Source organism: Bidens hawaiensis, unplaced genomic scaffold, assembly GCF_021521415.1.
Source record: "Bidens hawaiensis isolate Kalapana, Puna unplaced genomic scaffold, B.hawaiensis_p1.1 tig00015393_1, whole genome shotgun sequence".
NCBI lineage: Eukaryota > Viridiplantae > Streptophyta > Magnoliopsida > Asterales > Asteraceae > Bidens > Bidens hawaiensis.
Genome location: NW_027492373.1, coordinates 141,515 through 155,052, shown reverse-complemented (window position 1 = coordinate 155,052; position 13,538 = coordinate 141,515). Strand labels below are relative to the sequence as shown.

The 13,538-nt window shown below is 37.8% G+C and overlaps 1 protein-coding gene across 1 annotated transcript; it reads right to left on the bottom strand.

Annotated features, from left to right (window-relative positions):
* Window positions 1-933: 933 nt before the first annotated feature.
* On the bottom strand, window positions 934-1,770 carry LOC143549075 (uncharacterized). Its single transcript, XM_077040077.1, has one exon. The coding sequence runs from the start codon at window positions 1,768-1,770 to the stop codon at window positions 934-936; it is 837 nt and encodes a 278-aa protein (XP_076896192.1).
* Window positions 1,771-13,538: the final 11,768 nt, after the last annotated feature.

Genomic DNA, 13,538 nt, shown 5'->3' with positions numbered 1-13,538 from the left:
CATCTCCGTCACTGCTTATTCGCCACCACCACAGCTCCGCCACCACCGCTCCAGCTCCGACCACTCCTATGATCAGTGAATCGGAGGTTGAAGAAGAATCAGCAGAGGTTGCTCAGGTGGCCGGAATTTCTGATGGTCACCTGACCATCACCTCCGATTTCCCCAATTTTAAGCAAGCAACAACTGAACCCTAGCGTAACCGTAACCGGCCGTAACCCACCCAAATCCGTAACCCTAATCGCCGCATCATAACCCCCTCCAGCCACCCACCGGCACCAAATTCGTAACCCACCCATCATAACCCTAATCTCCGGAATTTCTAATCGCCGCATCATAACCCACCCAAATTCGTAACCCTAATCCACCCAAATCCACCACCACTACCGTAACCCACAACAGTCTCCACCACCCTCCACCAACACCACCATCCTCGCGACACTTTATCTGTTGAGGTTAGTAATTAAAGGGTTTTTTTTTGTGGTGGTGTGGCGTTGCGTCGGTGGTGCGATGGTAATGGTGTGGTGATGGTTGTTTAGAACTAAAAAGAAGAAGGTGAGGGTGAAGTTGCAAAGTTGCAGACATTATAATTATTATATATATATATATATATATATATAAATATATATATATATATTCTTTTCTTTTTTTTAAATTTAAAGACATATTAGAATTACAATTATGCCCATCACATGTCTGGCACATGTCATACTTAACTGCGTTTTTCTAACCCAGTTAGCGTAAAGGATATAACGTGTAGAAAAAAAATGTTTAAAATACACCGCCTGCAAAGAAAGTAAGAAAAGGACACGAACCGTAATTTGGCTTTTTTTTAAAGGACAAAATTTGTAATTCAAACAGAAAAAAGAAAATATAAAACTGAGATTAGAGAAAGGTAGGCGCATGATGAAATATGTCTAAGGTCATCGTTGTCACTCAATAATAATGGAATCGATCAGAGTAATTAATCATAAGTAGAGATTCTGTGTAGTTGACCATGCGTGAGATATAACCATAAATCCCAAGACCATTCATGATTTTTGTGTTGGGATCATAAACTACTAATTCTTGCTCCAAACCCCCATTAGCACATTTTGTCATTATTGCTTGACCATTCATCCTAAATCCAAATATTGTATAAGAACAGGAAGTGTCAACCTTAACTGAAAATAGCTTTGCAATAGAGGATACCGAAACACCATTTTTAGACATGATCCATATTTCGTAAACTAGATGCAACGCGTCATCATCATGGTAGTCAATCACCCCAAGGGACTCCTTGAGCTTAGATATATTGACATATGTGAGGCCCCCTAATCTATCTGGAAGAGCAACTTCTCCAAATTCTTCATTTGTCAAATCAAATGACATGATCACATGATGAGATCCGGGATTCGAATCATATGCAACCCTATAAATAACCCCATCTATAACTACTTGTTTAAATGAAAATTTAGATCCCAATGATGGACCAGACAGATTCATTGGCACACTTCTCCAAGCTCTAGTGCTTAATGTTAAAACCTCAACAGTCGGCTTCGAGTGGTCAAATGTAATGTTGACAATCTTAGGGTCACTAGTTTGTGGACAAACCCCAAAACTAACAATAAAAGGTATGGACGGTAACAATATAGATACATCTTTCCTAATTGATGGATTCCAAACAGTTATCAGGCGCGTGTCTGCATATCGAATAAGAACATGCAAACACACCAATCCATGAGAGCAATCGATAATTGATACATTGTTATCTATCGGCGCCGTGCCTGCCATCTAACCCTAATTCTCATTTGATCTTATCAGTCACATCAAATCTTATGTTTTGATCGCAAGTGTTTGTTATATATTTCTTGCTTCGTCACTCCTGTTAATTATTGCTTTGTTTTGACTCTGATTCATGATGCAGGGAACTGAAGGACGTGTGTTAATTATATTTTATAACATGTCGATTGTTCATAGAGATGGGAGTATATGGACTTACAAGAACACAAGTTGCAAGTCATCTGCAGGTTTGTGATTCATATCAAACATTTTAGTAATATAAGTTTTACTCAAAGCTGTTAATTAATATATACAGAACTGAACGCACAGTGAAATATCTTGAAATGTATTTATTATTTAAGTCTCAAAATTTACGGCAAAACTCGTCTCCAGCAGCCAAGAATCTGCATTTTTTTTATATTTGATAAATTTGTTTATGTTTAATATCTGGTGTTTTCTTAATGATGGCAAAGAAGAAAGATGTATCCCCAGGATAACATCTGTTTTAAGAAGATCAGGTAGAGAGACATCATCACCAAATCCTTTACCTGTATCGAATTGACGGAACAAGGTATTGCCTTCTATCACTACTCTTTTTTAAATTTGTTTGTTGAAATCTAACAACTTGTTTTACATTATGCAGTTAAGGAAGATTACACTTGTCCATGTTGAGCCCTGGATTGTGCTGCTCCCAAAGACGGCATCTCTTATTCAAAAATCAATGCAACATGTTGATTATTCATAGCTTCTTGACGGTTGCCATTTGGAAAGGTAACAAAATTAACAACCAACCTTGTTAAGGTCACTCGAAATGAACAAATTTTCATTATGCACTTAAGGAAGATTACATTGTCCATGTTGAGCCCTGGATTGTGCTGTGCTACTCCCAAAGACGGCATCTCTTATTCAGAAATCTATGCGACATGTTGATTATTCATAGCGTCTTGATGGTTGCCATTTGGAAAGGTAGCAAAATTAACAACCAACATTGTTAGGGGGTGTTTGGGATTGCTTATTTTCACCAACTTATAACTTATAAATATTTTGAGAATTAATAAGGTGTTTGGGATTTTTTATATTGTGAGAGGAAAAGTTCCATAAGTTATACTTTTGTAACTTATTAACTTATTGAAAAGTTATAAGGAAGTAAAATAAGGAATCCCAAACACCCCCTTAAGGTCACTCGAAATGAACAAATTTTAATACTTGTTTTTTTATTATGGCAGGTAATCCAGAGAATTATAATGTTGGTCGGCTATATTTCATTGGACACCAGAGGAGGATAAAACAGCCAGTTATTAGCCATTCAATACCTGGAAGAACCACCAAGTCGCGCAGGACACAATAGTGTAACTAGCTATCACCGTAGGTGAACCACCGTGCTTTCACGCTTGAAGAGGATTGAGCGATGCAAGGTAACCAATGTGCCGTGATTGCTCGTCTTTTGACCGGTCGTACAAAAACACTGTCAGAAACCGCTGGATGCTTGCAACTATACTTGGAAGAAGATGGCGGATTGGCGGCGGACGAGAGTGGTGGAAGAGATTAAGTTATGTCATTTGAGTTTTATAGAGAGTTTTATGTTTTGTGTAATGAATAAAAAAACATAATAATAATATTAGTTATAAGATGGTTAGGGTGTGGAATTTCAAGATTTGCTTTATAAATGGTTTCGGCCTCAGTTTAGTAGCATATATGAAATTTAATTGTTCTAATAATCCAATAACTAATTTGGGATTTCTTTTTCATATAGTTTCATATAAATTGATTACTTCTTATTATTGTTCACGTCAACAAGTTGATTATGCATATCTTTGGACACAATATGTAATCAACACCTGTTGTTTTATTATTATTATTATTATTATTATTATTATTATTATTATTATTATTCTTTTTTGTATATTCGGTTGCAATTGCATACTGTTTATATTTAAATAACCTATATTTCCGAGTTACTACTGATATAGTTAGGGCTGTCACTTTTACCCGAAAAAACTCATACCCGAACCCGAACTAACCCGACCCGAAAAACCCGAGCCCGAGAAAAGGCTAACCCGAACCCGAACCGAAGTAATTCGGGTTGGTTCTCGGGTTTAATTTATAAGTTTCGGGTCAACCCAAAAAACCCGAATAAACTTTTGGTTTTGAAATTAAACATATTTTTAGATACAATAGACTTAGTCTTAATCACTAAAATTATGTTCTAATCGAATGTTGTCTTTCCAACTATTATGGATCGATTGTTAATTTATGTTTTCCGTTTATTACAAATAGTAACCGTAATTGAGCAACCATATCATGCCCGATTGAAGATGATTATGATTCGAGTTAGTTTTACTCTTCTTTTGGATTGTTTTATTAAGTTATGTTGGTTTATTATTTGAGTTACGAGAAAAGAATAATATGTTATTTTAGTTCGGGATATTGGTTTTAATACCCCAAACTTTCACCCGTTGGTTAATACCACTCCCAACTTTCGATTTGTTACCCACCACTCCCAACATTCATCACATTTGTTTTTGTCACTCCCTCACTAACTGAAGACTAACGACGTTAGTTTTTTTGCTGACGTGTCGTTTTTCAATGACGTGGCACGCCTATGTGGCGGGTTTTAAAAAATTGTGGGGCCCATACACAATCTCATCTTCCTTTTTCACACATAACTAACATCACCCACCAGCCATCTCTACCACTACCACCATACAATAACCAGCTACCTACAACTAATCAATTTTAAATCAAATAACTATAACATGGAGTGGAATTCTTACTTGAAGTTGAATTAGTACTTCAAATTCCAGCACCCATCACCATGAACATCAAACCTCCTAGCATTGTCATACAACCGTTCATGGTGGCCGATCCGTCGTTGATTTAACGGAATACATCACGAACGCCCCTCTAAATTCCTTCTCCTCACATTCCTTCGTCATCTTCTCAAAATACCCAACCCTAACACTCCATCTTCGTCTGCATCCGATGGCCTCAAACAACAATCTCTCCACCGTGAGGATCGCATGAAACCAACCACCGCCACCATTTTCTCCAATTAAGGGTTTTTGCCGGAGAAGAAGCATAACCAATTAGAAATCGTTAGAGCTCAGGGTGTCATAAATTGATGATGATTGTTATATAGTGAAGCAGAATGAGAGGGTTGATTGCTTGATTTGGGGATTTGTGATGGGATTTAAAAGATTGTGTAATTTAGGGTTTACACCCTGCAAATGTTGCTCAACTGATGTTTGATTAGGATAAAACATAACAATGCTAAAATAAGTAATTTCCAAGTAAGCATGGCATGTCAGTTAAAAAAGCCATGTCAGCATCATCACTAACGTCGTTAGTCTTCAGTTAGCGAGGGAGTGACAAAAACAAATATGGAGAAAGTTTGGAGTGGTGAGTAACACATCGAAAGTTTGGAGTGATATTAACCAACGGGTGAAAGTTGAGAGTATTAAAAACCAATATCCCTTTTAGTTTTAGCATTGTAGTTTTTATTTATTTTGTTTGTTTTCTGTTTTTCTAGGATACTTGAAACCCGATTAACCCAACCCGAAAACCCGAAAACCCGAACCCGAAAAACCCGTGAGAGATTCGGGTTGGGTGTCGGGTCAAGATTTAAAACTTTGAAACCGAAGAACCCGACCCGAAAAACTCGAAACCCGAAAAACGAACCCAAATAACACCCCTAGATATAGTGATTTACATATTATGTACCGTGTTTTCTTTCCTTTCATTAATTTAATTGTCAACATAGTCATTCTTCAAAATCGACTTGTCATGCACATTATATCATGTTATATCGAAGTATGCACGTACACTCAATACTTGAAGCCTATCTTGATATATTTTCACAAGAAAATGTAACAGAAAGTTGCCTATTTGCTGCAATATTTAAAAGATATAACTTTTGATGTAGAAGCTAAGTAACATCCTAGCTCCTAAACTTTCTAAAAAGAAAATAAAAACAGAATAAAAAACTGAGATTAGAGAAAGGTAGACGCATGATGAAATACGTCTAAGATCATCGTTGTCACTCAATAATAATAATAGAATCAGAGTAATTAATCAGAAGTAGAGATTCTGTGTAGTTGACCATGTCAAAGATAAAACCATAAATCCCAAGACCATTCATGATTTCTGTGTTGGAATCATAAACTACTAATTCTTGTTCCAAACGCCAATCAGTACGTTTTGTCATTATGGCTTGGCCATTCATCCTAAATCCAATTATTGTATAAGAACAAGAAGTGTCAACCTTAACAGAAAATAGCTTTGTAAAAGAGGATACCGAAACACCATTTTTAGACATGATCCATATGTCGTAAACTAGATGCAACGTGTCATCATCATGGTAGCAGTCAATCACACCAAGGGACTCCTTGAGCTTAGATATATTCACAAATGTGAGGCCCCCTAATCTATCGGGAAGAGCAACTTCTCCAACTTCTTCATTTGTCAAATCAAATGACATGATCACATGATGAGATCCGGGATTCAAATCATATGCAACCCTATAAATAATCCCATCTATAACTACTTGATTACCTGAAAATGAAGATCCTAATGATGTACGAGAAAAAGTAATTGGAACCCTTCTCCAAGCCCTAGTGCTTAATGTTAAAACCTCAGCAGTCGGCTTCGAGTGGTCAAATGTAATCTTGACAATCTTAGGGTCACTAGTTTGAGGAGAAACCCCAAAACTAACAATAAAAGGTATGGACGGTAGCAATATAGATACATCTTTCCTAATTGATGGATTCCAAACAGTAATCAGGCACGTGTCTGCATATCGAGTAAGAACATGCAAACACACCAATCCATGAGAGAAATCGATAATTGATACATTGTTAAGAGTGGGAGGATCAATAGGGGAAAACTTGTGCTGTCGGAAACTGTCATCATCATCAACAATTGAAACATATTTTTCCTCTTTAGAGTACGTTATCAGCACATGAGGCGGCTGAGCCTGCTTTACATGATGAGTGATAAATTCAGAGCTCTCGATCAACGAATTCCATTGTTTTGAAACCTAACTTAATCGAATCAAGGATTTGACAACAAGAACACGTTTGAAGATTTCAGTTTGGATTTCGAAAGGAATGTTATCAGACATTTTATGTTCGATGTTTCTTTTGCTTTTAGGGTTTAAGGATTACCAAGCTAGGGTTTATTATAAGGGATGTAATATTGGACCATGACTTAAGAAGCCCACGTAATATTGATCTGGTTATCAATTTTAGAACCTTTGCGAAAATATAAAATAATATCCAGTTGAGAAGTTGTTGATTTGTGTAGTCGAGTAGACCATTTAGTTGACTAGTTTAATCTTGAGATATCTCACATTTGAGTTCGATTTACACTTATTTTAACTTCATGTCTAATCTGAAATCTTCTTGTTAGTAATGTTTAGAGGCTCAAGCTCGACTTAGGCTCTACTCGTTTGTTACAAAGGTATTTTTATTTACACATATGATCCATATATAATCTGTACATGTATGCAAAATGCAAAGTTTCAGTTCGAGATTTCGAGTGCAGTGACTGGAAAGCTAGCAGCTGAAATAATAATGCAAAACTGGGACATGGGAAGGGGTTTTTTCGGGTTCGTTTTTCGGGTTTTTCGGGTCAGGTTCTTCGGGTTTCAAAGTTTTAAATCTTGACCCGAAACTCAACTCGAATCTCTCATGGGTTTTTTGGGTTCGGGTAAATTAACAATAAACAATTGATCTATAATAGTCGGAATGACAACAGTCGATTTGTACCAGATTCTGATAATTTTGTGGCTAAGACATCCTATTATATCTAAAAATATATTAATTTCAAAATTAAAAGTTTATTCGGGTTTTTCAGGTTGACCCGAAACTTATAAATCAAACCCGAGATCTAACCCGAATTACTTCGGTTCGGGTTCGATTTAGTCTTTTCTCGTGTTCGGATTTTTCAGGTCGGGTTAGTTCGGGTACGGGTTTTCTCGGGTTGGGTTTCGGGTTTCGGGTAAAAGTGACAACCCTTGACATGGCTCTTGAAGAACTCAACCGTTTGAAGGAAATAATAGACTCCAAGGTACCTTTTTTTGGTAATTTCATGATTTGTTCACTTTCTTTTTCTTAATAAGTAAATTAATGAGGCATATTGTTTCTGAACTTTGCATTCTTGTTGAATCAAATTCAAGGTAGGATTTGGCAGAAAACAAATCAAAAGAAAATGAAAGAGTGAGGATGTAAGCTGTTTTTGTTTGGTTTTTTCTTGTCTTTGTTATATATACATGAAAGATTTTATTTTCAAAACAAAAATGTACAAAGAGATGATACTGAATACCCGTTTTTGGCAAACGGGTTGAGGAAAGCAACTATAATCTTTTTTTTTTTATCTTTGGTAGGTTGTCGATCTTCTTGCACCATATCAAAGATTCAAAGAGGAAAGATTGATCTATGTGGCGGTGTTGGTGTTGGTGTTGGAAATTCAATATTGTTAAACGATAACTAACGAACAATATATGTATAACCGACTTGTATTATAACCAAAAACTAACTCAAAACTGATTACAATAACATTTGGTTGTGAATGTGGTAGTGATGGTGATAGTAATGGGTGATATCTAACCCTACTTTGTAGATCTATTTATACTAGTTAGCCAGCTTGCCAACTACATTCATTTATGTCCAACTACTTGACATAAACGTTCAATCACCAAACTTATGGCACCTACATTCATTAATGACCTGCTCATTGACATTATGTCCAACTACTTGACATTAGGCTATCTGTAGTGGGCGTGAATTAGGGGCGAAAAGGGGCGAATTTGGGCGCGAACACCCCCCCCCCCCCCCCGCCGATATGTGGGCGATTTGGGGCGGGGGGCGGGGTTTAATTGTCGCCTAGAGGAGATGAAGGTTATTATTATTATATTATATATTATTATTATATTACTATTGTATATATATGTATATGTATATATGTTGTGTGTGATATATATATATATATATATATATATATGGTTCGCAAAACCAACCGAACGTGAACTACAATGGAACCCGATGAACCTAAACCAACCGAGCTATCCGTTTCAATTTCCCGACCCGAACCTAAACATGAACGTCAACCGAGCTATATGTTTTTTTATATTTTCAGTTATGTATTTTTTTGTATTTATTTTTATTTTTAATGCATTTTTATTTAATTATTTGAAGAAATTGTTTTTATTTAATTAGTTAATTATAAAAAGAAAATAATAAAAAAAGATACTGTGGGCCCAATTTGTAGCCCCTAAACCATTACACCCAAAAAACAAATTCGCCCCTTTGCTGGCTAGGCGTCACGTGTCACAATTCGTCCCCATTTGTAGCCCCTCCACTACACATAGCCTTATGTCCAACCACCACACTTATTGCCAACTAACCTCTAGCCCCTTAATCCCATACATCATAATGGAATACTTTGGCCCGAACCTGACATTCCCTATGTTAATTACCAACAAAAACTTGTTCTTGTTATGGATTATGGAGCTTATTTACAATGTTGCTAAGGCCCATGGTAAGTAATTTCTCAATATGGAATTACCCCTCGACGAAAACTATAGTTTACGACAATTTGACCATAGCAATTACATATTTTTGAAAATTGTTTTCTTATATATAAAATATGATAAAAAAAATAAGTAAATAATATATAAAGTGTTTTGAAAATGTATAACCAGTAATGTGCATATGCACTTAAAGCTGAAACTTCTAATTTCTAAATCTCAAATTACCCTTGAAGAAAACTTGACCACAAATAAGTTTTGATTGCAGTTTCAGTTTGACCACAACATTAGAGAAGCTTTAGCACGGACAAAATAGTCATTTGTGTGAAACATTCAAGAATGGAAAAGTTTTGTTAAAACGCTAGGCGTTGACCAAACAACCTAATGATCGACAAATACATGAGCTTTCATGGGATGCTGCAACCTCAAGGTTCCTCATTTCTTTTAAAGATTAAAGTTGATTTTTTTTTATCAATCTCATTTACTTTTTAACCAATCAAATCCAATGGCAGCTACCAAGTCTTTGGTAACCTTAAGAAATGTCAACGAATGGAGTGACATTTCTTGTTTGAATAGCAAAGTGGTGTTCGATTCAGATTGCAATTTATTGTTTATACAACTTGTTTGAATAGCAAAGTGGCAGTTGACTATGATACTCAAATAAGAGTATACAAACTGAAAAATAGTTTTCGAAACTTTTAACCCAAAATTACGATCAACTTGCAATTCAACTGTCTTTAAATACAATAATACATTCTCTACAATTTCTTCGATCTTATTAGCATAAATAACTAAACTAACATGGGTCTGGTTTCTCACACTCGATCTCAAGCTTGGCAAGTGAACAGTTTTATGTTCGTTTGTTAAGAAAATGAACGTGTTCATGAACGTAAACGAAAGATGAGCACACATTTTGAGATAAAACCAATTAGAAGTAAATGTGAACCACAATGTATAAGGCCTAAAAAGTTATTGAATCTAAATTAAATTGTATTAATTAGACACACACAAATATTACTAGTTATCTTGGATCAACCTCTACACTACTTGACGAAAACAACTAGTTAGGACCGAGATCTCGGATCTTGTTTGATATTATTACCGTGAAGAATAGAGAGAGAAGAGAGTGTTTGAAAGTAAGAGGATAAGATTTTGCAAAAGGTTGTTGACGTGTATGAGATACACACTATATATAGTGTGTGTGCTCATGCACATCTATTCATTGATTACAACCCAATGGGCTCCAAATACAAGTGGCCTTGGGTCTAAATATACACAAAAAAAAGTCTACCAAACTAAAATTACATAAGTGAAATACAAAACACAAATACGAAAGACTATTGCTAGAAATGGGCCTTACAATCTCCCTCTAGTCTTTGGTATTTGCTTTATTGACTTCCATCATCAGTCGCACTCGAACTTGTACTCAAAGATATCGTCTGGATCTTGAAAGGGTTGCTTTTCAACAAGTAGTTGGACGAACTTGTTGAACTTTCCGACGATGGCGTCCGTGTTGGAACGACGGATATCTTCAACATTACAAAGGGGCGAATTGACAAGTCTTTTCAAATCGCTAAGTCCAAAACCTGCCAGTTCATGTTCGTCAAAGAACCGCAGGTCATGAGTGCGAGTACAGTGAGTGATGACTTCACCGTGCTCGTTGTCGAACTCCCAAGCGACAAAGTCAAAGAGAATTTCGTCTTCAAAGGGCATGCCGTGAAAGATTGGCTCACCATGATCTTTGGGCATCTTGTATCTTCTTCCTTTGGACGGATTGTTGGTGAAAGGATTCAACTCTTTTGACTTGTAGGACCTACCCGGATTGATGGAGAACGTTGGGTAGTCTTTCCTCCATTTGCGCTTCTAGAAAACCTTTGAACCATGACTCCATCGAGTCTTTGCCATCTTCTCGAGCAACGGTTTTTCTGAAATAATTAATGTCGAGAATTGACAAAGAGTGCATATCTTCATAGGTGAGATAAGTCAGATCTCCATTTGCACGCCGCATAGCCCAGCTTTTGCTATCTTTGTGCCACCTTGCATAGAGAATAAGATCTGAGTCATGGTACGACTTTGATCTCCACCGCATGCTTGCCATCTTGCTCACACTATACTATTTGATTCCTTTACGAGACTTCCTTCGGCAGGCTTGATGGAGAGAGCAACAACTGTGGTTTGAGCGACTACTTCTTCAATCACCCTTTCTGGAGTATCTGGATTGAGTGATTACTTGATGCCATCATCATTGTCAACTTTATTGTCTTCCATGGGTTCTTAAACTTGTGAGTCGGTGCCTGCAAAAGAACATACGTTAAATAAAGAGGCTATTTCAGCCTCGACAGCAGCATCCGTTTCACGAGTTCATCATCTTCCGCCTTATTACCAGTGGCATCACCACTGCCACTATCATCATCATTACCACCATCACTACCACGAGGATCATCAAAACTATCGTACTCGTGGTCATCATCATCATCATCATCATCATTCTTCTCATCACCATCTTCCTCATCATCATCGTTGTCACCATCATCATCTTCACCACCAAAATCATCATTGTCATCATCATCTCCACCACCACCTTGAGCTACTTGTTGTGGTGGAGCATAAGTGACTAGAGCGGTTGTGAACACGACACTAAATTGCTCAACTTTTGTGGGAGAAACAAGTGGTGAACTTGTGGAACTACCCTGCCCAGTTGTGGCGGCAGTAGTAACCACAAGTTCCGTGCTGACAATGGTTCCAATAACAGAAACAGGCTCATCACCAGCAGCCTTTGCACCAGACCTGCCTTCACCAACATCCTTGGGAGGTTCACCCGTGTATAGGAAACCGTAAATATTTCCTTGAGCTCTGACCCTCTCGACGTCTGTAACCAGATTAGCAAGAGCAGTTTGTCATCGCTTTCCCCGCTCGGTCCTTGGCTCAGCTACACGGAAAAACCCTCGAAAGGTCTCCATTAGTGCTTCCTTAAGTTCTCCACGTCCTCATCCGTTAACCGCATTACCTCCATGCCTGCAAGGTAGTGGTTCACCAACGGCTCGTTTATGCGACCTTGAGAGTCGCGTTGTTCTTCGATCTCTCATTCTAGCTTCTCGATCATGTCACGCAGCTCCACACTCTCACCCATCAACCGATCAACATCCCGGTTGGTTCCACCTTCCAATAAACTAACTCTTGAGCTCAATCGCTCAAAGTCAATCCAAACTTTATCAAGCGTGGATTCAAGTTCCCTTATGAAGTTGCTTGCAAATGTGGAGGGAGAGGGAAGATCAGTCTCCAGCTTGGATACCCTTGACTCAACTTTTTTTTATTTCAACATGTTTATCAACATTCCTAAATGAGTTGTTGTTAATCAACTCATGCTGGTTGTTGATTCTTTGCTGCAACAGGTTAATCCAGTCCTTCTCACTTGCAATTTGTGCTTGATCCATATAACGTGTTTCTTGTAAAATAGCCAACTGATCAGCCAGAGCGTCTCTTTGTCGAGTGACTTCTTGATTAATTAATTGTTGATCTTTTATGAACTTGATCAACATCAACTCACGCTTGGCTCTATTCTCGTTCGCTAATCCTATCGAACACTGGCGACTTCTTCGATTTACCACTCAAAAGAGGAGTGGCATCTATGACCGGTGACTTTTGGGTTGCGGGAGGTGTGGTTGATATGGTTGAGTGTGGTGTGGTTGGTATGGGTAGGGTTAGGGACAATGTTGGGAATGATGTGGTTATGGCCAATGGTAGGTTGGTTGGTGTGGTTGTGGTTTCAATGGTGGATGTGGTGGTTTGGGTTTGAAATGGATTATGTGAAGGTAGAGGACTAGAATGTTGTTCCTCTAATCAGGAAGTGAATTGGTAGGTTGGTGAAGTGACGGGTGCGGTAGTCCTAGGGAAGTAAAGGTTTCAGCTTGGGTTGTTATGGGAATATCCTTAAACATTGAAGGCATGGGCTTGTTTAGACGGGTTGATGAGGTTTCGGGTGATGTGACGGGTTCGTCTGTAAGGGACGGTTTCTTTGGTATTGGCTTGGTTTTCAGGATAATCCTAGGCTTGGTTTTTGTTTGGGCTTTGGGTGGTGATTTAAGTTTGGTTTCGGATTTGGTTTTAGGTGAGGTTGGGGTTTTGGCCTTGGTAAATTCAATCTGTTTGGCTTGGAGGGTTTCTATGGTTTTGGCCAAAGTAGTGGGTGAACCTATGTGTGGGTCAGGTAATGTGGTGGTTTGTGTAGCTAGGGAATCACTCATCACAGCTGAAA